The sequence below is a fragment of the Ursus maritimus genome, unplaced genomic scaffold (genome assembly GCF_017311325.1).
Source record: "Ursus maritimus isolate PB19 unplaced genomic scaffold, ASM1731132v1 scaffold_9, whole genome shotgun sequence".
Classification (NCBI taxonomy): Eukaryota; Metazoa; Chordata; class Mammalia; order Carnivora; family Ursidae; genus Ursus; species Ursus maritimus.
This window is the reverse complement of record NW_024427107.1, coordinates 37275433-37301336: the sequence shown is the minus strand read 5'-3', so window position 1 is coordinate 37301336 and position 25904 is coordinate 37275433. Positions and strand designations below refer to the sequence as shown.

The 25904-nt window shown below is 39.7% G+C and overlaps 1 protein-coding gene across 2 annotated transcripts in view; it reads right to left on the bottom strand.

Annotated features, from left to right (window-relative positions):
• The window catches only part of NECAB1 (N-terminal EF-hand calcium binding protein 1), a 222406-nt gene that overhangs the window by 35896 nt on the left and 160606 nt on the right, over nt 1-25904 (bottom strand). Inside the window, exons 10-13 of one of the 2 annotated variants that reach the window (XR_005833662.1) lie at nt 18821-18933; nt 7906-7983; nt 6532-6623; nt 2679-3365 (exon numbers count right to left, since the gene is read on the bottom strand). Coding sequence is in view for 1 of the 2 variants with exons in the window: in XM_040625788.1 (XP_040481722.1) it covers nt 3340-3365; nt 6532-6623; nt 7906-7983; nt 18821-18933 (309 nt within the window). In the remaining variant the exon portion in view is untranslated. Of the gene's footprint in view, nt 1-54; nt 3366-6531; nt 6624-7905; nt 7984-18820; nt 18934-25904 lie in introns of those variants that run through there. The other variant, XM_040625788.1, reaches the window with a different exon arrangement.

Sequence of the window (25904 nt, the reverse complement as noted above, 5' to 3'; positions counted from 1 at the left end):
GTAACAATAACTGTAATGGACTGTGACAATTCAGTTTATTTTTAATTTTGATGGTTGGGTATTTGGTTTCTCCTAAAATGAGAAAGATATTTTAAACTATAAAGAATTTTCTAATCAGTTTCAGCTTTGCAGGGAGTTTCCTGCATAAATTGGGAAGTAACACTGGAAAGTAAGAATTTGGTTAGTAAAGTGGGAAGGCTGTATTTATAATTTGCATGCTACTTGCAATTTTTTGTTTTTCATCTCTTGTAATAATGGAATGGAAATGTAAGCTGTAAAGATTCTCAAATATAAAGTATTTGCTATGATGTATATATGGTATATAATTTCTTGTTGCTTTTAAAGTTGGCTTTTGTTCTGTTTTCCACTGATTTCATACCAGCACTTTGAAAGGATCTTCACAATCTCTCCAGAGGCTTAAAATGACCCAGGATGTTCAATGCAGAGTTCTCAATGACAGGAAGGAGAATATTTTAATAGGCATTTCTTTGGTCTCTAGGTTTTTGATAAAACTGTTTAAAATTCATAATTACTAGCAGAGATTGACAATTTGGAAACAATGAAACTCAAGGTAAAAAATAGCTGCTACTTGTTTTGTTGTCTCTAATCAGACTCCATGAACAGAAGAAGTTGGGCAATTGCAAAATAAAACTGATATTTTTATTTCCAAAAGAGGAAAAATTTAGGCATTTGCAAATAATTGAGGTACATTAAGTTTCAATTCTGTAATTTCTTATGACAGGAACATGTATGGATGAAGAATTTGGGGGCTAAACTTTTAGCTCCTAGAAATTTTATATAATAAATCTCCTGCATTTTGTCACTCTGGATGTTACTATTGAAAAAAAAAGTTTCTTCCAGCATAGTGTCAAAAAAAATTGCTGATATAAAGGTAAGTGTAAACTCTCCCTGCTTCTCTTAGATCCCCAGGTCTACTGGCAAGGCATTCAAGACCATCATTTGGCAGAAAGTTTATCGTAAACTGAATTCTGAACTCCTAAAACCAGTACCTTTTTCTTCACTGGTCTTTGGGCTTGTTACCTGGATTCAAGCTTTAGTCCGTGGTAGGCTTCCCATCTTGGTCTTTTAGTACACTACTTTTCATTACACTTTGTTCCCCGGAAAAAAAATACATTAAAACCACAAATTTATAGGGTACTTAAAAATGATACATTTAAACCTAGGGCCCAGATTTTTCATTTATTTTTTTTTCTTATAGGTTCCAGTGTGTATATATGTATATATATATATACACACACACAACAATTTGTGTGTAATCTGTATAAGAGCTGGGGTCAGTAGTACCATAATTAAATTACCATAAAGGCTTTTTTGACTCTAGTTAAAAAAACGATGACAGAACCTATTCCCGTTTGGAATCTAAAGAGCCCTTCCACTCAGCACTGTTACTGAGGGCAGAAACCTTTTTAAAGCCACACCACCATTGTACTTTGGAAACTGCCTCACACTTAAAAGACTTAGGTACTTTCTGAATCTAATACTGAAATATGTTTTGATTGGCTATGATTTGTATTTTTGAAACCATTCATAACCAACCTTTTCAAGAAGAGTTTTATGTCAAAAGTCACTGTATATAATCAGAGAGACTGCAAAGTGTTTTATTAGCTGTTTGCCTTTGTACATATGTATAACTTGTTTGAATAATCATTGTACATCTACATTAATGTTCTCTACTTTGTATATAAATTAAAAGAGTTGAGCCAGGTGTTGTTTCATAGTGTTTGTCAACTTTAGAAATGACCAGAGACATACACACACACACACACGTGTGTGCATATGTCAAAATTTACTGCCCTTGTCTCATAGAAGCTATGAAAAAAATTTTTCTTTAGATGGATGAGGACTGAGGTGTATACAAAGGTATACCTTTGATAGAAGCTAATATTCCATAAATTCATTTGAGAAAATATTTTAGGTCAAATTTTATATTTAAAAATATAATTTAGCTCAACCTTCTGAGTTTTCCAGCAGTAATAAATAAATAAATAAATAAATAAATAACCTTACAGTTTTTCCTTGAAGACCTGTGGTTTCAAAGGAATTTAGACTATCGAATAACATGGTAACAAACTTCATATGCACTGGATTTTTATTAGCAGCATTTATCAGAAGAGATTTTATTAAAAATATATGAGCTTGTGTAGTAAATTTATTAGGTACACAGAACAAACCAACTGTTCTGGTGAAACTAGAATTGTTGTCATTCTAGTGTTGAAATTGGAAACGGTTTTCTGTGTAGTACCTTCCTTATTTTATTACTTCCTTAAAGTTTTGTGCTTGTTTTATATTTGTTTACTTAGGTTAAAATTTCATTATTTAAATATTTTGAAACTATTATTTAGATGCAAATGTCTATTTTTCATAAGAAAATTAGTCCTCTGGATCATATGACAAAAATTTGAATCCAGATTTTGTCAAAATTCTATTTTCTTGATTTATTGAACTTACATACAAGGGAATTATGATGCTAATAAATGATGTAATGGTGTTACAGTACTAAATGGTACTCTAACTATCACAGAATTGTTCTCTCGTGAAAAACCAGTTTATAACCTGATAGGTATATAGTGTCTATAGATTACAGTCAAGACTGTTGTATGCTCATGTATTACTATTAACAGTTTTTTAGCTTAAAGAAGAGAAAGGTATTTTCTCACAGTTCTAGAGACTTGAAGTCCAAGGTCAAGGTGCTAGGAAGATTGATTTCTTCTGAGGCCTCTCCTGGCTTGCTTTGGGCACCTCCTTACTGTGTCCTTATGTGGCCTTTTCTCTGTGCACCTGCTGTCGCTCTCTGCGCATAAGGACACCATTTTGGGTCACATATTAGCTTTCAGTAAAGTGGATGCTCAAAAGATCATGAGTTGGGAATGGAGTGAGCACTACCAAGAATAAACTTCATTCACAGAAAATCAGTTACTTAAAAATGACAAAACACTGACTTAACCTTGATAGTTTATGACAAATCTACAAAAGCTATCCTATGAAGGGATACTCTAAAAGTTCCCACTTCAATTATTTTTTATCATTTCTTTTTCACGATTTTTTTCCTTTATGTGTATACTTTTTTCACATATTAGGATTTTGCCACTAAAGTGTTTTAGGTTACAATGTAGCAAAACAGCAAATATTGAGAATAGTGAAATTCAAAAATTTAGCTAAACTTCACATGAAAGATATAGAAGACATTTTAGAAGAGTGCACACCTTAAATATATTAAAGTATAGATTAGATTAGTAACTGCAGAGAATTTTCTAGTTCACATTTTAGATAAGAATACTTGTTTTGCACTTGGAACCGTAAAGAAAATGTCTAGAACATCTAGTTGTTCAGGATCCACCAAGAAGCTGAAAAGAGAAAAACAACTTATTAAATGAAAATAATTGCCAGGGCTAAGTTAGTTCAAGGTGTAATCATTCTTATAGTATAAAAGACTATTTTCTCCCACCTCTAGTCTGCATAATTGCCTTTCAAGTCAGTCACTATTTCCTATTTGAACCAAGACTGAACTCTTCCTGTGCCAGATCTTTTGGCACTTGGTCATAGTCTATTTTTTGTTTGTTTGTATATATGAATGGAGCTTATCTTGGCAATAAGATTATAAATTCTCTAAAGATGAAATCATGTTGTTTTAATCTATCCAGTACTGGCAGCAGTTTGAGAACGTAAGATACTTTTACATAACAATTTCAGAAAGACTGGATATAAGCAAGTGGATGTGTTTTAAATATTTTTTAGTATATCTATATTGTAAAGTTGAAAATGTTTTCCCCAGTGATTATAAATATCCCAAAGACAAATCTATGGCAAAGAAGTTAAGACTGGTGGAATGCTGTGAGAAACAGACAATAGGATTGAAATTTGTTTGCAAAGCTATTTAAGAGACATACTGGTTGGCAATAGGATCTTAGTTTCTTGTGCATCTTCTTTTCTCATAGCCACAGGCCTTTCTCATTTACCAAGGGATATTCTGCTCCACAGACCGAATTCTTCATATTTTGGTCTGGGTGTTTTATGATGGCTAGTGGGCCTGTTCAGCTGTACTCCAGTATGCCTCATTTGAATGATTTTGATATTTGAGAGTCCACAGGAATATACTTCTTAAGCTGTTTCTTAGGTAAGCCACTTAGAAATTAATAAAAAGGAGGTTTTATCAAAAATCATAATTTGTGAGTTAAATTAAAAATACAAACCTACCCATCTCTAATAGGTGTTTTTTCAGAATTTTATTTTAGGTCTAAATATGTATAGCTGAAATGCTTTTAATTCTTATTTTTAGCCTTCATATAACAAAGAAAATTCATAAGACTGGTTGCTAAAAATATTAGAAGTCATATGGACTTTAAAACTGTAAATAATAAATTAATTCCAGCTATTTGTCCAAGGAGGTGTGTCTGCTGTTGCAATTTATAAAACTTTCATGTTAAAAAAAAAAAAAAGGATAGGATACCCAAGTAGATGTTAAAAATCGAGGGAGGTTTAAAAAATTGTGTTAGAAATCAAACCTGTCTTTTCTTTTTGTTCTTCCAAATTTCAGTGGTCACTGTTGAAATTAGATGTGGTATGAAAATTAATGCAAAATAGGGTAGCAAAAAAGGCATTAAACTGCATTGAATTTGGGTTCTGAGAATAAGAACTGATCCAGTATTATTTGAGCCCAACTTTTCTCTCTAAATTAGGGAATGCTCTGAGAGAGAAAGAGTAATAGAAAAATTTCAGCCATATTCATGGCTTTCTTATTTGAGGATTAAATCTGAAATATACAGCAAGGGAAATTCTACAAATCCACAAACCTGTGTTTAAGATCTAGAGTAAGTATATACCTAAAGCTCAGGCAGAGATGGTAGGTCGGCTGACTGGAAAGCATTCATACCTGATCTCCCCCATCTCCTCGCCTACCTTCAATTCCAGAATTTACCTTTTCACTTTTCATTTATTCCCCAATCCATCAAAATCTGCCCTAATTTTTAAATTCCTACCACTGTATTAAAACTGTTCTCTTAAACAGTGACCTCTTGTCAAATCCAGTTTTCAGTCCCATTCTCTTCAGTCCCACCCCACTACACAGGCCCCTGACAAGCACTGTGCCTTGCACCGTATTTCTCTTTCAGTTTCCTTGCTACTCGACTACTCTGATTGTCCACCTCTGAGTGGTTCCCCTCCATCTCTTTATTAAAGAAGGCTGTTCCCTCCCTTTTAAATAAAGGCATTTTCCTAGGCTTTTGTCAGATATTTTGTTCTTACCTATACCCTTTCTCACTAAACCCAGGCTTCAAATATTGTCTTGCCGTGGTTAACTCCTGAAAACTATATTGGCAAGGGAACTCTCTGGGTAGCTCCTGGTTCAGGTGCCTTTTTCCTGGCCTAGATTATTGCCCTACCTGACCAATCTCTTACCTCTCTATGATAACCATGTTTCTCCCTTCTGCCAGTTACTACTGATTAGAGCATTCACTACCCCTCTCAAAAATCTTTAATGACTCCATACTACTAAGTTCAAACTCATTGTATTTTCGACCTCATTTCCTTGCTCTCTTCTCTCTCTACATGTACCATAGATAACCCCTATTCCTTAGTCTTACCCTTGCACCAATTGGCCAAGAACATTTAACATTTCTTACATTTGTTCATGTTTACAATTTACTTCTAGCAAAGTATTTTTATTTGTCCAACTTACCTTTTAAGTTCCAGCTCCAGAGTCATCTCTTTTTAAAAAGAAGCAATCCCTTCTCTAAATCCACATGCATATTATGACCAGCAGTAACTGCTATGTGATACCCTAAGCTTGTTTTGTTCTGCAAGCGTTTGGCTTTCCTACTGAACAGAAAGCATTTTATGGGAAGGGACTGAATTTTTACTTTGCACTCTCTAGCTCCCGACATAATGTTTATTCAAAATTGGAACTCAGTCAGCACTAGTAAGGCTAAGCACCCCAGTATGCCCAGTACCTAGAACATAAAACACTCAGTAAATATATTTAATTGGTGACTGGAAGGGTAGATGAACAAATGAATTTTGGTTCTCAATTATCTTAAGCCTTGGTTAAGCCAGACTTCTTAGACAATTTCATTTCAAATTTCTCTTTCAGTTCTGCTTTCCCCCAATTACAAATATTTTAAAAGCTATTAAAAATATTTCCAGCATAATTCTAAAATCTGCAGTTTATGGGTCACACATTTCAAATTTATTCAATACACCTAATTATAATATGGTAAAGCATTTGAATAATTTTTTTAGAAATATCATGATTTGACTTCAAGTTTGTTAGATTAATGAATGTGACCAGAAAATGACTAATATTAGGTTTAATATAGTCAGGAATACAAATAGAATCAACTAAGGAGTAAAGACAATAGAATATATAGATCTCTTATTAACTCCCCCCACTTTTAGATTTTAAGATCTAATAAAGAGAGCACCACTGATCACGTTTGGGGTAAGAAAATACTATCTTTTAAAAAGCAAAGGACAATATAAAAGCACATAGAAGCACTGTGAAACCAGGATAATTACCAGGAACTAGCATAGTAGATGTGAGTTCTGGAGTTTCCAAGAAATCCACGTTGCTTCTTTGGAATGTCTTGCTATAATTCGTCTGAAGGTGGCTGTATAAATTAATTATAGGTTAAGGCTGTGCACTTTTATTACAATCTTCCTGAGTAGAGTGCAACAGAGTTTGAATTCAGTCAAGATGGCAAAGTTTTGGATGATTTGGATTAAGTGTCTGAATATAGACTTCTTTTTATGGTTATTTAGCCTTAAAAAAAAAAGACTCAAGTAATTTAACAATTGTCATCAGAAAAAAATTTTAAAGACTTTTGAAAACAGCAGAACATTAATTCCTTGTGGAAAATAAAACAAAAGGAGAAAGACTTTAATTGCAGAAAGAAGTTTAAACAGAAGAAAGAATATATTGGCTGTCAGGATGATTAAAAATATAGGATAGCTAAGAAGAGAGACTATAGATTTTCTCTCCCTAGAGAAAAAAAGAAAGAAAAATCATCTAACGTGTAGGCATGGAGTACAGAATTGAGTAAGTTGCCTTTAAAGCTCCCTTCTGTGCTTGAAATTCTATTGGCGTCATTATTATGGTTTTAAAGTAGTCACAAAAATAAAACTTTTAGGTGAAATATGTATAGCTAAATTTCCAGGTATTCTATTAATTTCATTACCATATTTAAAATCCTAAATATGGACTTACTGGAGGGCTATATTCTCTGCCATTTAAACCCAACTAGAACTGTATAATTTCAGCAAAAATTTTCTTCATCCCATTTTTCCAATTGTATGTAACTTATTTATAATTATTTTAATTTCAAAGAGGTGGATTTGTTTAACTTTGTTGAGAAATAACTGACAAACACGTACATGCAACATGTACAGCATGATTTGGTATACATTATACACTGTAGAATGGTTACCCAGAGAAGTTGATTGTTTAATCGTTTCCAATGTCTTTAATTTCTTTTTTTTTGCAGTTTAAAGACATTTAGAAAAGTTAAGCTATGATGACCTTAACTGGTATAGTTAACACAGAATTTATGAAAAATTAGAAAGTAAAATTATTTTCTCATCCTTCCTTTTCTGTGTCCTTTGTCCACCCACCCTCCTGACACTCTAGAAACCCATGACCCATACCTAACTCTGACTTGAAAGCATCAGTAAAATGGTTATACTTAAAGTAGGATCATTACCAAAAGTATTTGTGGTTCAAGAATAAAGTGGTTTCTAATCCATGAAATACATTCCTAAAAGTGTGGGATGTAGGAAAAAGAACAAAAGGGACAGATTTTAAGGTGAGGTAAAGGGAATAGAGCTTTTCCTACAAACATCATATATATTTCCCTCTCCTTGGCTCCCCCTCAAAAGAAGCTGGCTATTACTTACCTATTCCACACGCTGCTGTTCTCCCAAAACTCATAAATTATGTAGCGAGATTCATTGGAAAGCTTCTGTATGGAAATACTGAAATGGAAGAGAAAAAGCATAAGTAGACACAGGAAATTAAAGACAAAAAGCAAACTAATTTTTCTTTTTTTTTTTTTTAAGATTTTTATTTATTTTAGAGAGAGAGTGCTATCAAGCTCTAGTGGAGGGAGAAGGAGAGGGAGAGAATCTCAAGCACGGTCCACACTGAGCAAGGAGCCCTATATGGGACTTGATCTCAAGAGCCTGAGATCATGACCTGAGCTGAAATCAAGAGTCAGATGCTTAACCAACAGCCACACAGGTGCCCCAAGAAGCAAACTAATTTTTCTAATCATCTCTGTATGTGGTATGAAACAATCTGACCTATTCATATGGGAAACACCTATGATGCCTGCATGGGAATGAAAGTTTTGTGAAGAATTGATTAGTTCAATATGTCTGTATTGCTTGACATAATTTTTTACTTTTCTGGTTTGGCATCATGAAATCATCTCAGTATATTATAGACATCACAAATACAACTTCTGTAAAATTTCATTCATTCAAAAGATTGACTATTTGTTGTGTTACAGTTCCAAAAACTGTTGAGTGCATGCCACTGCCCTTACCCTCAAGTGCAGCTCTCTGAATCTATCCTGTCTGCCTCCATAGCTCTTTCCAAATTCCTGGCCTTATCCCATCCTTGGATTGACTGCTGCAAGGCTTCTGGTTTGCCAATGCCGATGGTGTGCTCTCTCTCTCTCTCACACGCACACGCGTGTGTGCGCGCGCACGCACACACACACCCCCCTCTCAATTTCCTCTCCAACTTTGAGAGTCCACATTCTAGCCATAACTGGTTTTTTTTTGTTTGTTTGTTTGCTTTTCCAACTTAGGACAGACAAATTTGTTCCTTGCAATTCTCTGACCAGCCTGAGAGTGGCTAAAAGGCTATGTAATGTGTTTTGGAGGAGTTGGGTTGGGGGTGTGCTGAAAAGATACACTGGGGTGAAGGCTGGATTTAATCCTGGAGCAATTAAGAACCACTGAAGGATTTAAAACAGGGAGGTATCAGGGTTAGAGGTGGGTTTTAAAAGATCCTTCTGGTGGCGGCATGAGGTATCCCATGGGGAACAGTCAATACAACACAGGAAGAAAAGCTAGAAAGGTGGTGAAATTGCTTAGGTGGGTGATGACAAAGATCCAAATTATGGTAGAAAGGAGGAGGGGACAGATTCATAAGTTTAAGGGAGAATGGGAGACAAATACAAAGATGCCTTTAAAAAAATTAATTCCAGGGACTTCCAGGGAAGATGGCAGAGTACGAGGACCCTAAATTCACCCTGTCCCACAGATAGAACTAGATGACTGCCACCTCAGCGTAGGGGACTCAGAAAATGACCCACAGACTGGCAGAACAGATTCTCCAAAACAAAATGTAGAGAAGAGACCACATCTAACAGGCTAAGAATACTCTGGAGAGCTACATGGACCGTTGGACTGCTGGCAGAGGGGAGGGACACATAGGGGTAGAGAAGACAAAGAAACAGACCCTCACAGTGGGAAGCCCCCAAGGGGAAGATGAATTTGGCTTTGAAAATCAGAAGGATCAAATTTCATGAGTTCTTACAAACAGTGGGTCTTAAAACCTAGAACTTTAAAAATCAACAGCGTTGGCTCTGGGAGAGCCTGTAGGGTTTCAGAGAAACTGACTCCCTACCCTTAGGAAGCACAACAAACAGCCCCATGAAGGTACAGCATAGAAGCAGCAGTTTGAAAAATGCCTGGGATATACTTGTTTACTAATCTTGGGCATGTGCTGGAGGGGTGGGGATCACTGTCAGAGTTCTCCAGGAACACAGGAACAGACAGGTGCCATTTCCCTCCCCTGATTCCCAGTGTAAACACACAGCCACCTGTGGGAACCAGAGCAGCACAGACAATCCCTAACTTGCTAATACTGTGCATCCTGCCCAGAGGGGCCCCCCCCCCCAATCCTGCCCCGGCATCCCTGCTCTTAGGCAGATCTGCCCTCTCCAACTTGGCCTGTCTTGGTTCTGGTGACTGCAGGTCCCCACAGCAGACCAGGACAAACCTTGCTAACACCACACATCCAGCCCCTGTGCACTTCAGTGGAGCTGCTCCTTCCTATATGTTCTTGGCCGGAGCCCATCCAAAGCAGAGCCCTAAGCTTGGCTATGTACAAGCAGCTCTGCCGGAGGCCAGCACCACTCCAAGGTGACGCGTGGCCCTGGGAAAGGGGGAGATAACCATATACACGCCACTCCAACGACAGCCCCAGCAGTGGGCTGAGGGCAGACATCTGGTCTGACTGCCGGCCCTGCTTGACAATGAACAAAAGCTGCTCAGGAGACAAAACAGGAGACAAAAACCCTGAGTTTGGTGCTACTATATCTCTGGCAAATGCCTGGTCTGACTCCTCTCAAGCTCAAGACGGCCCAAGACTGGCCCACTAACAGCATAGGGACCAAACTACTGCTGACAATAGGCAAAGAGAGCCATTGCAGATGCCTGGACCGAGGGAAAAAGCGGCTCAGTCATAATAGCAGGATGCATGCATCACACACAGCAGACACCCCTGAAGCGCCAGGTTCTGGTAAACAGGGGACACTGCACTGCAGGACACTACAGGACCTCTTCTTCATAAGGCCACTACTTTCAGGTGGAGATAGAGCTGAGTTTCCAAATACACAGAAACAGACAGAGACAAATGAGGAGACAGAGGAATACACTCTAAATGGAAGACTAGGACAAAATCACAGCAAGAGACCTAACGGAAATGGAGAGAAGTAATATGCTTGATGGAGAATGTGAAGTACTAATCATAGATACTCACTGGATATGAGAAAAGAGTGGAGGACATCAGTGAGGCCCTTAACAATGAGACAGAAAACATAAAAAAAAAATTAGGGATGAACTCAATGAAATAAAAATACACTAGCTGGAGTAAAGAGACTATAGGAAGCAGAAAAACAGATCAGTGACTTGGAGGACAGAGTAATGGAAAGCAATCAAGCTGAAGAGGAGAAAGAAAAATAATACAAAATGAATATAGACTTAGGGATCTCAGCAACATCATCAAGTGTACTAACATTCACATTATAGGGATCCCAGAAGGAGAAGAGAGAGAGAACAGGGCAGAAAATTTTTTTAAATAAATAATAACTGAATACTTCCCAAGTCTAGGGAAGGAAACAGATATCCAGATCCAAAAAGCACAGAAAGAACCTAATGAAATCAACCCAAGAAGCTCCACACCGTGATACATAATTAAAATGGCAAAAAGTAGTGATAGAGAATTTAAAAGCAGCAAGAAAAAAGAAAACAGTTATATATAAGGGAAACCACACAAGGCTATGAGCTGATTTCTCAGCAAAAAGGTTGTAGGCCAGAAAGGAGTGGTGTGATACATTCAAAGTGCTGGAACAAAAGAATCTGCAGCCAAGAATGCTCTATCCAGCAAGGCTATCATTCAGGAGAGAAAGAGAGATAAAGAGTTTTCCAGACGAAAACTAATTCATCACCACCAAACCAGCCTTACAAGAAATGTTAAAGGGGACTCTCTGAGTGGACAGCAAAGACCGTAAGTAGGAATAAGAAAAGTAGGAAGCACAAAAGAGTAAAATTGAGTACATATGTAAAAACTGGTCAAGAGACTCACAAAATAAAAGGATGTAAAGCATGGCACCATATACCTAAAATGTGGGGGGAGAGGCATGAAGAATGAGTTCAAACTCAAGCAACCATCAACTTAACATAGACTGCTAGATGCAGAAGATGTGATATACAAACTGAATAGTAGCCACAAATCAAAAACCAATGATATGCAAAAAATATAAAGGAATCCAAGTATATCACCAAAGAAAGCCAACTAATCACGAGAAAAGAGCAAGAGAAGAAAGGAACAGAGAAAATGTACAAAAATGACCATAAAACAAGGAACAACATGTAAGTTTGTACTTATCAATAATTACTTTGAATGTAAATGGATTAAATGCTCCAATCAAAAGACATATGGTGACAGAATGGATAAAAAAACAATACCCATCTACATGTTGCCAACAAGAGATGTATTTCAGACCTAAAGACACATGCATATTGAAAGTGAAGGGATGGAAAAACATTTATCATGGACATGAAAAGAAAGCCAAGGTAGGAATACTTACATCCGGCAAAGGGAAATGAAAGCAAAAATAAACTATTAGGACTACATCAAAATAAAAAGCTTCTGCACAGCAAACAACGAAAACGCACCCTGTGGAATGGGAGAAGGTAACTGCAAATGATATATCTGATAAAGGGTTAGTATCCAAAACATATAAAAAAAATGTACACAACTCAACACAAAAACCCCACAAATAATCCAATTTAAAAATGGGCATAAGACATGAACGGACATTTCTCCAAAGAAGATAACCAGATGGCCAACAGACACATGAAAAGATGGTCAAATCACTAATCCTCAGGGAAATGCTAATCAAAACCACAATGAACTATTGCCTCACACCTCTGAGAACGGCTAAAATAAAAAAACACAAGAAACAAGAATTGGCGGGGATGTGGAGAAAAAGGAACCCTTGTGCACTGCTGGTGGGAATGCAAACTGGTGTAGCCACTGTGGAAAACTGTATGAGGTTCCTCAAAAAATTCAAAATAGAACTACCCTATGATCCAGTAGTTCCCCTTCTAGGTATATACCCAAAGAATACAAAAACACTAATTTGAAGTGATATATGCACCCCTATGTTTACTGCAGCATTATTTACGATAACCAAAAAATAGAAGGAACGCAAGTGTCCATCAATAGATGAAGGGATAAAGAAGATACGGTCTACACACACGTGCGTGCACGCATGCGCTCACACAATGGAATATTACTCAGCCATACACAGAATAGAATCTTGCCATTTGCAACAACATAGATGGATTTAGAGAGTATAATGCTAAGCAAAATAATTTAGAGAAAGACAAATACCATGAGTACTGGAATTAAAATTTAAAAAAATAAAAAATTCCATAAGTCCTACTTGTTCAGTCTAAAGTTTTACATTATATTCAGATTAGAAATCAAAATGAGAGTATAAACTAATAGCAAGGATTTTGATTTAAAAGCGAACAAAGAATGGGTCAGTGTAAAAGTCAAGCTAAATGTAGTTTTAGAATTTACCTAAGTGTGACCAGCAGGTGGTGGTAACTACACACAGAAATTTTAATACTTTTTTCCTTTAGCTCTTTGCCTGTAAATAAAGTTTTTCATAGTTGTTTATCCAGCTTGCTTAAGGTACGATGTAGCAAATATTGTTCGCTCAATTTCAGATTTTCTAGGGAAAGAGTTAGAATCAAAGGAATTGGATGGAAAGTGAAATCAGGGATTTTCTAATTCTAGGAGTTCATGAATGAGCTCTTGTGGGGGGGGGTTCCTGGAAATCCCAGAAATGAGCTGCAAATTGATGTGCATGTCCATTTTTTTTCTGGGAAGAAAATCCATAGCTTCCACAATAGTCTCAAAGAGTCTGTAATCTCCAAACATAATTTGACAATGTAATGGACAAATTTCAACCCATGACCGTGTTGTTTTTTTGTTTTTTTGTAGGATAAAATTTAAAATACCCAGCTTACCATTTTAGGCTCTTCAAGAACTGCCTGCTCTAAACTGATTTATATTACTTATTACATTAAAAACCAATTTATCTTGCGATTTGGACCTCCCAATTTTCTGGACATCCATAAGACTGTAAGGAATTAAAAAAATTTTAGCATCATTCTCAAGCGTTTAAAGGACTGAAGGAAGCATGGGTGTGATCAGGCAGTGGTTGGAAGTACAGCCCAGCAGGCCTACCCTTCTCTACAACTTGGTAGCTTTATCACTCTGGGCCCATTACTTACCTCAGCTTCCTCATCTGTAAAATGGTGATAATAGCAGTACAGTGAGGATTAAAGTGTTGCATGTAGAGTGCTTAGCCCAGTCCTTGGCAAATTGTGTGTGTTTAATTAGCCGTCAGCTCAATACCCCAGAGGAAAGTGGCACTTCCCCGGAATGAGCAGTTACAAAGGCCAAGTCTTAAATGGTGTTAAAACTGAGAAACATGACAGAAGTAAAAGGAATTGGAAAGGAAACAAGACCAGAAAAAACAAAACAAAACTGAAGGAAAAAGACATATTTGTGACAACAATGTACAGCAGGAAGCCAATAGTAATGATGATAATCGTTATATTATTATATGCGCTCACAGCGATGGTGACAGTTGCTGACATGTATTGCTCTGTTCCAGGCCCTGGTCTAAGCAATTTACATGGATTAAGGAATTATACCTTCACCATGACTCTGGGGGTGACAGAGCAGACACAGTCTGTTGCCCCAACCATTACCTCTTTCTTAACAGAACCCTGCCACTGTTGAGTTCATAGCATACCCGATGTACCAGTCAGCCCTGGACTGAGACAGTCATCACCATCTCACCCCTTTCTGTTGGATACTGGTTTCCTCACCTCCCCTGGAGGGAGGAATGACCATGTGACTTGAGCTGGACCAATGAGATACCAAGGAATGTCTGCTGGGAAGCAAGGGCTTCTGGGAAATGCTTGCATCCTGAGGCTCAGACATACGTAAGAGGAGAGCTTGTTTATGTTGCTCCCTTCTCTTGCTTCCCGACTATAGGCCATCTGGTGGAGAGCCAGACGGCAGAGCTGAAAGCAATGCAGATTTTGGCTCAGAGGGAAATGCGTGAAAATGCTAATCAGAATTACTCTACAGGGGGTGCTTTCAGTTAAGAGTGAAACTGACCGATACATAGCAATGAGATTTAAGGACATTGCTCTTTAAGACTGTGCAATACAGGTAACGGTACGTATGCAATGATGACACTAAGAAAAGGTTAATTATGAAAAAATTCTGTCAGCAATATTTCTGTTGAAAAGGCTTAGGGCTTAAATGATTAGCTTTCAATTATCTGCAAATTTAGAATTACACAGAACATTTCTGAGCTGTTGCTAATGTGCTTGTCTTCCTCCTTGATGTGTTCAGGTTTCCTGTGACACCACTCACTGCATTCTTTGGCTAAGCTGTCCCTGGATGTAGTCACTAAGAGCTTTAGCCCTGAACTCCAGGAGACCTTCAATATTCCCAGCAGCTGGAAAAAGGCAGTGAAATAGCATCCAGGAGGGAAGGATGTGGCTCAGGAATAGTTGGGGGTGAAGATAAGTTAAAAGACTCTCCTCCTCTTGGTTTCCTCCTTTCCCCACATGCCCTACTTCAACTCATAGAATCTAGCCACCGGAGAAAAGGCACAACAGGAGGGAGGTCCCTGAGAAACCCCCCGCCCCATTTCTCCACACCAAGCTCCAGCTGCCAATATATTTCACCTGCATAAAAATGCTGATAAATGATTCACAGTCAATATGCCACAGGGTAACATTAGTTCTTAAAGATCTTTCTTTGGCCATGGTAAAGTCTTAGGATCAAGTCTTCTTTTTTTTAATTTTTAAAAATTTTTTATTATGTTTAGTTTGGGTCAAGTCTTATAATACAATTCCATATTCATGTTCCCTAGGCCCCTGACATAGAGTTTAGAACACACATGAATCCTAGAATTCATATCTAAGAGTGACTTCAGAAATCGTTTTATCCTATTTAACAGCTGTGAAATTTTAGGCTATGAATGAATGACTTATTTTCCTAACTGGATTCTAAGATCCGTGAAAGCAGAACCTTTTCTCACTTTTTCTGGCATCAAGCATGGTTCTAAGAATACATTGTGTACACCACATATATTCAACTGGTACCTCCCCACAGCGATTAATAAACTGTCGTGATTACAAAATAAGCAAAATGACGGATGCCTGGCTGGCTCAGTCAGTTGAGCATCCAACTCTTGTTTTCAGCTCAGGTCATGAGCTCATGGGTCAGGTTGTGAGACTGAGCCCCACGTAGGGCCCCACGCTCAGTAGGGAGTCTACCTGAAGATTCTCTCCCTCTGCTCCTCCCCCCACTTGCTCTTTCTCAAATAAATACATCTTTAAAATAAGCAAAAAGATCGTCAGAGTTTGTGTGTGTGTGTGTGTGTGTTGTGTGTGTGTGTGTGTGAGAGAGAGAGAGAGAGAGAGAGAGAGAAATGGGTCACAAAATTGATTTATGTGGCTTTTCCACTAACAACTCATTTTGAAACTCAATTGACAAATACTCTGACAAGGGCTCCGTCAGCTTCTAAACCTCTGGGTCTGGTGGTCAAATACCTTCAGGGCATAAGCCTCTCTAATTCAGTTGCTTGAATTTAAGAAACTAAGACCTTATAATTGGAGCAGGAGGGATCTTGTCCATTCCACCCCTGGTTAACCACAGAAAGTCTAGAAAACTTTAATTCAAGGATGACCAAGCACGGCAAGAAGGATTAAATGTGGGTTTTGGAGTCAGACACGCCGGGGCAAGATGTTTACTGCATCTGAGCCCATTCCCTCTTTCAGATGAGTGCAGTGAAGATCAAATAAGAAATGGGTGCAAACTGCCTAGTCATACATCCTTCATTTCTACTTTGTGGCATGGCAGCATTTCCTGGCTAGCCATGGTGAAGCTGAGCCTGACATCAGGGGAGAAGAAGAAACTGTCCATTCTGGGTTTCCTTTTACCAGCCCAGCGCAAGGCATGTGCATGGCTGACAACACGAGTGGCTCATTTGATTGCTCATCAACCGATAGAGAAGAAAACTGGATTTGATGAACTGAATTTAGACCGGCGGGCCGGCATAATGGGTATCTCACATGGTTTCGAGCCACTTGGAGTGATTCTCTGACGCTCATTCCATCTGACAAAGTCTACTTTTTGATAATTCCAATAAAAGAAAAAAAATCAGTTGAAAAATCAGCAAGAAGTGAGTGAAGAGTCCTTAAAAAACAAACCAGTCTTGCCAAGGAAAAGGAGAGACTGAGAGTCTCAATTTATCTCCCCGGAGGAGGCTCTCCCCCTCCGGTACTTCACAGCTGGAGCCCAGGGAGCAGTTTTCCGTGGCTGCCGAGAGAACAGTCTGCAGCAGGCAGCGCGGCCCCGTCGCCTCAGCTGCCCTCCCACTGCTGCTTCCGTCACCCGGGGCTGGCCCGGAGCGTCGGGCCCTTCTCCCCGCACACGTGAAAGCACTACCTCGGAATCTTAATCAGACGTTGTGCGTTACTTACAAATGTAAAAGTCTAATCCGTTCCTGGAGATTGTGATCCACCAAACCGGGTTTTATCTTCCTTACGTCCCCACTTCTTCGGTTAGTATTGTGCCCTAGTTCCTGCAGTTCCTACTGTGGATGGTGTGTACACACACACACACGCACACGCGCACACACACTCTTTTTGCATTTTCCAAGCCTTCAATTTCAGTTCCAGATGAGTAGGCTTTTAAAACTACGTACACTTGCACTTTGGCAGATCCTATGTCACTGAACTAAAAGGACTAAAATGGTTTTGATTTGAGCCCTTCTGAGTTTGCTGTGAAATACAACAACAACAACAACAACAACGCAACCTCAGCATCTCCTGTGTTTCTGTTACAAAGGCATGACTGGAAGATTGCAAGCAGTCGGACAGGAACAGCACTGAGCGAGTCCCCTGCAACTCTAGAGAGTGGGTCAGAGGTCAGCCAGCCAGATGATGAAGGGAGAGTACCCCGCTCATGTTGTCTGGGCCTTGGGGTGCTGAGCACTCAGTTAATCCTCACAGCCGTCTCAGGGTCTTAGGAAGTTCCTGATGAAGAACCAGTAAGGCTCTTTNNCTATATTACAAAATGAACACAATCCCATATTTAACTCCAGAGCCAGACTTCTTAACCGGGGAGCTATTCTGTTGGAGTATAAATAAAATATAATTACTGGGAGTAACACCAAAGCACTCAGACATAAAGTACGCGTTTCCGTGTGTGTGTGTGTGTGCGTGTGCGTGCACATACGCATGCATGCATACCCGTGCTAAAGTGATATTTGGAGAGCATCATGAAATACAGTTTAAACACACCCCGAGGTAGGGGTAGATTTGGTTGTAGTTTTCCAGAAGCAGGTGAGTTTGGGGCTGGGCTTTGGGCTTCAGGCACAACAAGCGCTTGGTGGAAACCTACCAGCTGGGCATACATTTCTGGGAAGGAGAGCAGCCCGGTCTAAGGCACAGGTTATGCTGGAAAGACAATGGGCAGCTGGGCGCTCAGGTAGAGAGAATCCATGGTAACAGTGCTGTGCATTTTCAGGTACGAAAAACATAGGGTCAGGGAAATAGCTAGCATTTGGTTAAGACACTCAGAGGTACTGCAGTTCCTGATGAAGGGGATTCTATAACTGTACAATTATATAATTGTAAAATTATTCTAGTAACTGTTTATTGGACTACTTGGAGTGGAGAAACTGAAAGTGAGTAATAGTTCATAAATTTTAGTAGCCTAAGATAATCGAAGCCTGAGCTGGGGTAGCTAGGGAAAGAGGATTTTGTGTCTGTTTTTGTTTTACGGCCAAGGTCTGCAATCAAGACGTCAGACACTGTGCAATTTCATAATGGCTGAGATGATTATCAGGCTGCAGGGCCTGCTGCCAGGGAGCATTCAGAGCTAGGCCCCGTGGAGTTGGGGCTCATCCATCAGAGGTGAATTAAATCCATGTGGGCCTGTCTGGGTGCAAGAGGGGAGATGCCAGTCGATGTGAAACTCCCCTCTTCAAATTGTTCTCACCATTTTATTTCCCTTGATGCCCCCGGTGATCAAATCCACATAGAGTCCAAGGCTAAAACAGAAAATACCCAGTTAAGGCCTGCAAAAGGCATCACCCAGAGGGCTGGAATGATCAACATAAACACAAGAGGAGCTCAAATGCCCCTCTTCCCCTCCTTCATCTAGGGACCGAGCCGGAGCGCTTACCGCAAGCATCCACTCTGGGAGGAAGCGCTCTCCACATAGTGTTTCAGGGCAAGCTGGAATTCTTCCAAGTCCTCCTCTATCACAGACATCTGACGCTGGACAAGCATGATGTGCTGCCGAGGAAGAGGCAAGCGTTACAGCCTGGCTGTCACGGAGCCTCGCTTCGCCGGACCCCCTATAGCCCGTCCCTCCCCTCCTCACAGAGCAAACAATCCTCACCTAAAAATATGACCAAAGGGAAGACCATGACTAGTCCAAGTAATACTGTGCTATGAAAGCTGTAATGCAGGCAGGATACCTTTCTTGCCTCCAGTAGCAGGTGCTATAGAGAGTGTCTCCCAACGATACACTTCCCTTTTAAAAGCAGTGGTTCTCAATTAGAAGCTCTGGGGAGGTTTCAAATTTGCACTCACATCAGAATCTCTGGAAGTGGGGTCCAAGCACTAGCATTTATACAAGCCATCCCCCAAGTGGCTCTAATGTGCAGTCCGGGCTGGGATGAAGCCTATAGTCATTTTTAAAGAGCAGTCCTACTGGACAGCTCCAGAGTCACCTTAAATATTTTGTGATATCAGACATGTGTATCATTACAAACAACCACATTTCAAAAAATGTGTGTTCAATGCTGCATTTCCAAAGCTACATTAACCACCGACCACATAACATAGGCCTTGCTCAAAATCTCATGGCATCAGATGGAGCCTGTGTTTAATGGATCACACTGGGCTGGATGGCAACCGCTTCTTGTAACAAATTCTATTATGTTTACAGCACTTGTAGTGTAAGGCCTTTCCTACAGATCTGCCCAGGGGCTTCACATACACTCTGATCCAAGACCAAGCCTCTCTTCCATCAAGGGTTAGGAATGAATCATAAAGTACAAAAAAAAAGTAAGGATTGGGAGTGAATTACAAAAGTATGAAAAAAACTGTAAGGACAGTTTAGAATGTGAGGAAAACAACTTGCACAACATTACTCAGCTGTGTAGCGGCAGAGCCAGAAGTAAGCCCCTGGTTTGCTGTCTCCTCTCCAGTGTGTTTCTCACTTCACGTTAATAGCTTTGTTGGAGACCAGTTATATCACAGATTGCATAATAGATAATTTATATATTCAATAATTGTTCCTACTTTATTTTCCTACAGGTAAATGCTGGGTGCTGGATTCTGGGTATACAGAGATAAATCAAGACAGAATCCTTACCTTCATAAGGTTTAGTAAATTAATCAACAAGGTTTTCATTTTTGTTTTTTACAAAGATTTTATTTATTCATTTGAGAGAGAGAGACAGAGATACCGAAGGAGAGCACGAGTGGGCAGGAGAGGGAGAAGCAGGCTCCCCAGGACCCTGGAATCATGACCTGAGCTCAAGGCAGACACTTAACTGAGCCACAGGAGCCTCAAGAAATCAACAAGGTTTGAAAACTGTGTCTATGGAATAACTTTAGGTTGATACTAGCACATGAAACTGACTATATTTAAATTGACCAGAAGTCTACTACAGTTTTGACGGAACCGTATTGTCAAAGAAATCTTGATCCCAGCCTCAAAATCCTTTGATTGTGTAAGCCTTAAGGGAATATTTGGGCCCCCAAACTCACACGAGCAGGAAGCAGGCTACTAACACTCTATAACCCCTAAAAGGGGCAATATTCTCCCATGAGCTCTTTCCGATGTGGTTATGGAGGAAAATGAACCAAAAAGAAACTCTCAAAAGAACAACAACGGACAACAGAGTTCCTCGCAGACGGAGGTACAGTGTCCAATCACAGAACTTCCCTCAACGACAAGCATCTTCCCAGCATGAATTCACTGTTGCAAGGAACCAGTGAATGCTGTCTGCTTCCTATTCGTGCCTTTCCCGAATTACAGTTGTTACGACATTTCTCCTGGCCCAGTTTTATCACTGTGTATTTTATCTGTGTGTTTGCGGGGAGTGGTGAGGGGAGATAACTTACTTTTTTATTCATAAGTGTGTCAGATCGCAAGGGACTATGTCTTGATCTTACAGGGAGGGCTGAGCATGTCACCCAGGGATGCCAGACTTCGAGCTAGAAGCAGTGACTGAAGGAGACTTTGGGTGGTCTCCCTTGTGAAGGGGTCTATGTGTTCTATGTACATGAAAAGAATGCATGTTTGAGGATCAGAAGGCTCGCTGTGGCAGAAACTCCAACCTACTCCCCCAAATCCATTTCCTCTTCTTTCTAGGTACAGTTAGAGTACACAGTCCATCAGCTTTTGCAGATAACCAACCGATGAGTTTTCACCAAGAGAACACAAGCACAAGTGCTGTGTATTGCTTTTGGGCCAAGACTTTCAAGAGGGATGTGAACCCCCTCCACATTCTCTTCCCCTTTTCTGTTGCTAGACGGACCTGCCTCAGGAATGGCAGGGCCACGCTTGAGAGGGGCCTGTGTCCCTGAATCATTGTGTGGACTGTTTTACCGGGCAAGGGGAAAACGTTTATTATATTAGAATCATTCTCCATTTGGGTCTACTTGTTTCCCTAGCCCAGTCGCCTTAATGAGTTCAGTAATTTTAATTGAGCTTTGTTTTATTTCCCTTCAGAATCAGAGATCAAGAATCAGTAGACATAAGCCTGTAACTATCTCCTAAGCTTATGTAAGGAACAACCAGCCTCCTGTACCACTCTCCCCGGACCTGGGTTTAGTATTAATAACTAAGAGTTTCAGTTAATCTCTGCCAAAATAATTGTGGACATGTTCTTCTCACAGAAATCTACAGAGACTTCTTGATCACGTATTTGTGATTAACAATGACTCAGATGATTTCTCATGGGCTTTCCCAATGAGATATATAAATATATCTACTTATTCCACCATAATTCTTTTAGTCTGAAGGCAATTCTTACGTGATCTAAATTGCAACCATGAATAGAATCCTTCTCTACTCCCTGAAGGCATGTCCTTTGAAATGTGACTGTGAGCTTCTTCTATCAAAACGTGGATCCTATTTCCCTTTCCCTTGGATCTGGGCCAGCCTTATAACTTGCTTTGGTAGAGGAGTCCTAACATCTGCATGACATTTCTGTATGTTCCTTATGTCGAATACACAGCCTGAGATCCTTACTGAAATCTGAGGTGAATGGCCAGCCCAGAGCATTTTTGTTTCTCTGCTTTAGAAGGGGTAGTGTAGCCTTTATTATTTACTCTGTAGGGACTGTTAGGATTGAATTATGGTGGAATATTTGCAGAATAGTGTTTGCTAGTCACATGAGGTTAGCGGCATCAACCTTTCATTTCTTGGATTTTTTTTTTATTTAGAGAAATTTCAACTTTTTAAATCTCTAGAGACAGAAATATTTTAAATGCAACTAATTTGTTTCATGTTTTCTAGCTCTATTTACTACATTTACAGTTGTGTTCCAAGCATGTCTTCAGAAATGTAACAGCCTTTCTTGCGTGCTCTTGTTCAATCTCATAATAGCTATTGCAAAGCAAAACTATGTTTTAACAGTCCCTGACATATTTGTGGGCAATAACCCCCAATACACATGGCAGGATTAATTTACTTCACAAAATATTATTATTCACAGGCTTTATGAGGATAGAAAGGCAGAAAAATATGTTAGATTTGTAAACTCCTATTATACAATAGGATAACAAAAGTTATTCTGGTATAAACAACAGTAATGTGCTCAAGAAAAGTTACAGCTTTTGAAAAGCACCAGAATGGGATCAAACCTTGTTTAAAATGACATTGACTCCAAAAAGAACCCTTCTGAACATAGGAAATATCTAGGAAATCATCACCTTTTTCTAACAGTTGTTTGGTAAGAAGTGCTGTGCAAGGCATACAATGGCACCAAGCAGAAAGGCTTTGGGGGGGTAAACACACCTGCCAGATCCAGAACGTGTGGTCTGGATGGACTCCCTTCAAAAACAATATTGATCTTTCAGTGATTCATACTCCCTGCCTAGTACTTGACAGCTGGAAGACAAAAAATTACTCCCAGGTTTCCAGGAGTCATAAAGTCACAATCTTGGAATTTAGATCTGGGTTTATTTTTGATGCACGTTTCCTATTCTATTCTAACAAGAGTAAAATTATGAGTTCTAAAGGTTGCGGTCTTTATAATGTGCTTGTTACAAATCACGTGGAACACGTCGATCTTCCTGCATAGCCCCTTAGTGTTTTCCTGTTAGTGCAACATTTGAACAATTCAATGTTATAAGAGATACGTAAATAGTTTTTCAAACTCCTATTTATTCTTTTTGATTTCACCTTAAATACTGTGTCACTCTCGAAGCATTCCCTGGCCTCCTAAGTTAGGTTGTGTTCCCTTGCTCTGCACATCTGTACTTCTCTATAATAATCCCCATCACCGTGTACTGGAGATCCTTGTTGAATCACTGCAGGTCCTTCTGTCTGTCTCGTAGCGCCTGTGATATTCACCACTTTATCCCCAGACCCTCCCCCAGGGCCTGGCACATAGCTGGCGATTGAGTTATTCATGGAACAAACAAGCAAAAGACGCACTATTCATTCCAGGAAAGCATGTGAGGTGGTCCCGTGAACTCTAGAGCCCACACCATTTTCTTTCATCTACCTCCATCATCTTGTCCTCTTTCCCCTTTAAGAGCAAAGAGTACACGTTTAAAAAAAACTTAGCTTCACTTTTATGAGCTCTGCGGCCTTGAGCCAGTTACTTCATTTTTCGTCCTAAGTCACCAAATGAAATTGGAATGGCGGTACTTATATCATGGAGTTTAAGGGAGGATTAAATGGAATACTGTATGTAAAAATCTTGCCCAGGATAGACACTCAATAGATGTTACGTCTCATACTCTGCTCACTGAGGGAAAAAAAAAAAAAAGACCTAAAAGAAAAAAAAATCATATGCTGGACTCATCATTATGTAATGACTCACGTTCCAGAAAACTAGATATGTCAGCTAGTAGGGTTTGGGACTTTTGCTGCGTGCTATTTAAGCCTGCCAGATACTCCTGTTCTGCTCTAGTGGTAGGAGACCTCATGAAACAGAGTCATCTGTCAGCTCACAACCTCACTGGCAAAGAAAACTCCATTTCAGTGTCCAGAGATGCACCGAACACTGGAGTGGGACTGTTACAGTGTGGGGTACAGGTCTAGCACAGAGCTGCTGGGGCCCGGCTACACAATGAAATCCTTCCACACCTCAATCCTCCATCTGCAAACTGGGGTTAATGACGGCAGCACCTCGGATAGCTATGATGGGGAGGAAGTGAATCACAGGTGCGTGTGCGGCACAATACTGTGCATGTAGCAGAGTCTCCGTAAAGAATAGCTTTACAAAAATAAAATCCACCATAACAGTTTGTTCTTTGCTTTCTGGTATGGGATTTATTTTTCAAGGTTCTCATGTATTCACTAACGGAAAAGGAAAATCACCTCTCTAGTCAATGAAGCCTGAACCTGGTTTAGGACACCAAGAGAAATCGCGGAACCCAGGGGAGCCTGCAGTGCTGGCTGTGAACAGTGGAGATCTGTTTTCGTCATTCTGAATACAGAAGGATTTATAAGAATCGATGGTGAGGCATTACTACCACTAACGAGAAAGTACAACTTGTAATGACAAGTAGCTTATTGGTATCTTTGAGAAAAACAAACTTACTCAAATCATTACTATATGTGTATTCCCAAAGAGCATAATTATTTTACCTTTCCATGTGGTTGAAAATAATTAAGGAACACCCTTTCCTGCTTTTCAATAATATTGACTGCTGAAGCACCTTGCCCAATCCTATTTTGTTAAGTACTTCTACGAACTATTGAATTAGTAATGCTGTCTGGGTTGATAAATCTTTGAAAATTGACCTTGGGCTCTCTTCTGTCAGGGACCAGAGAAGGAACAGTCTGTCACCTTCCACAAACAATCCTTAGACGATTTTTCTCCCACTTAGCTAGTGAGAGACAATAGTCTCACCTTAGGAAATCATGTAAGAATAGACAATGGTCTCTCTCAACATGAGAAAAGTTATGTTCAGTTTTCTTGACTGGAGTGTAGTTTTCCCTACATGCAAATCTCACTGATGCCAGACATACAAGATCACCAGGTCACGATCCTGGACCCGAGGGACTGCCAGGGATGGTCTTCTGAGTATGTGCCCTTGACAGCCTTCTGTCCTTCTCAGAAAAGATTCTGCTTCCCACCAAAACCTACCCCTTTAGAATTCTGGGTGCCTGATGAATTAATACAGACCACACCCTGTCTGTGGAGGAACCAGAAGCACTGAACCTGTGGTGAAATATAGGTTACCTTTGGGGAATGTGTCCATATCCATAGATTTTTTTTTCTTAAAGATTTTATTTATTTATTTGACAGAGATAGAGACAGCCAGCGAGAGAGGGAACACAAGCAGGGGGAGTGGGAGAGGAAGAAGCAGGCTCATAGCGGAGGAGCCTGACGTGGGGCTCGATCCCACAACGCCGGGATCATGCCCTGAGCCGAAGGCAGACGCTTAACCGCTGTGCCACCCAGGCGCCCCCATATCCATAGGATTTTAATGATGACACCATTAGTAAGCTTTTCTCTACAGCTTTCCCTCTGAAGACTCTCTGTGCTTTGAGTCTGGACAGGTGGGCAGGAGCCGAAAGAACGGTGAGCCTCACCTTCTATCCCACAGGCGGTGCCTGGTACAGAGAGGAAAGGTTTCCCAGCTTTGCCTCATGTAAACAGGATGGATCCTAGGAGATCTATACGATATATGTTTAAGGCATTAAGAAACAAGTGATGTTCTGTGGGTTGCCAAGATTTTAAAATCAAAATTTCCACTAAATGTGAATGCAAAGATCCACTTTCCCCCAATAGAATGTGCTACAAATATCTGCCTCAAAATAACAAATCATGATATGTGTTTTCAATTAGTTAATTTATTCATAAATTTCTTTCGTTGTGCCTTTAGTCTCTATTACTATCACTTTGTCCATCCTCTCTCAGTCTCTATAAATTGCCACCACTCCGGATGGACCTCTTTTCCCTAGGAGTGTAAATGTTCCTTTTTCCTCTAAATGTCAATTTTTTTTCTTGGGAAAAAAAAAAAAGATTTCTGAGCACTTCCAATGTGCCTGGCCCTCGGATAAAAGC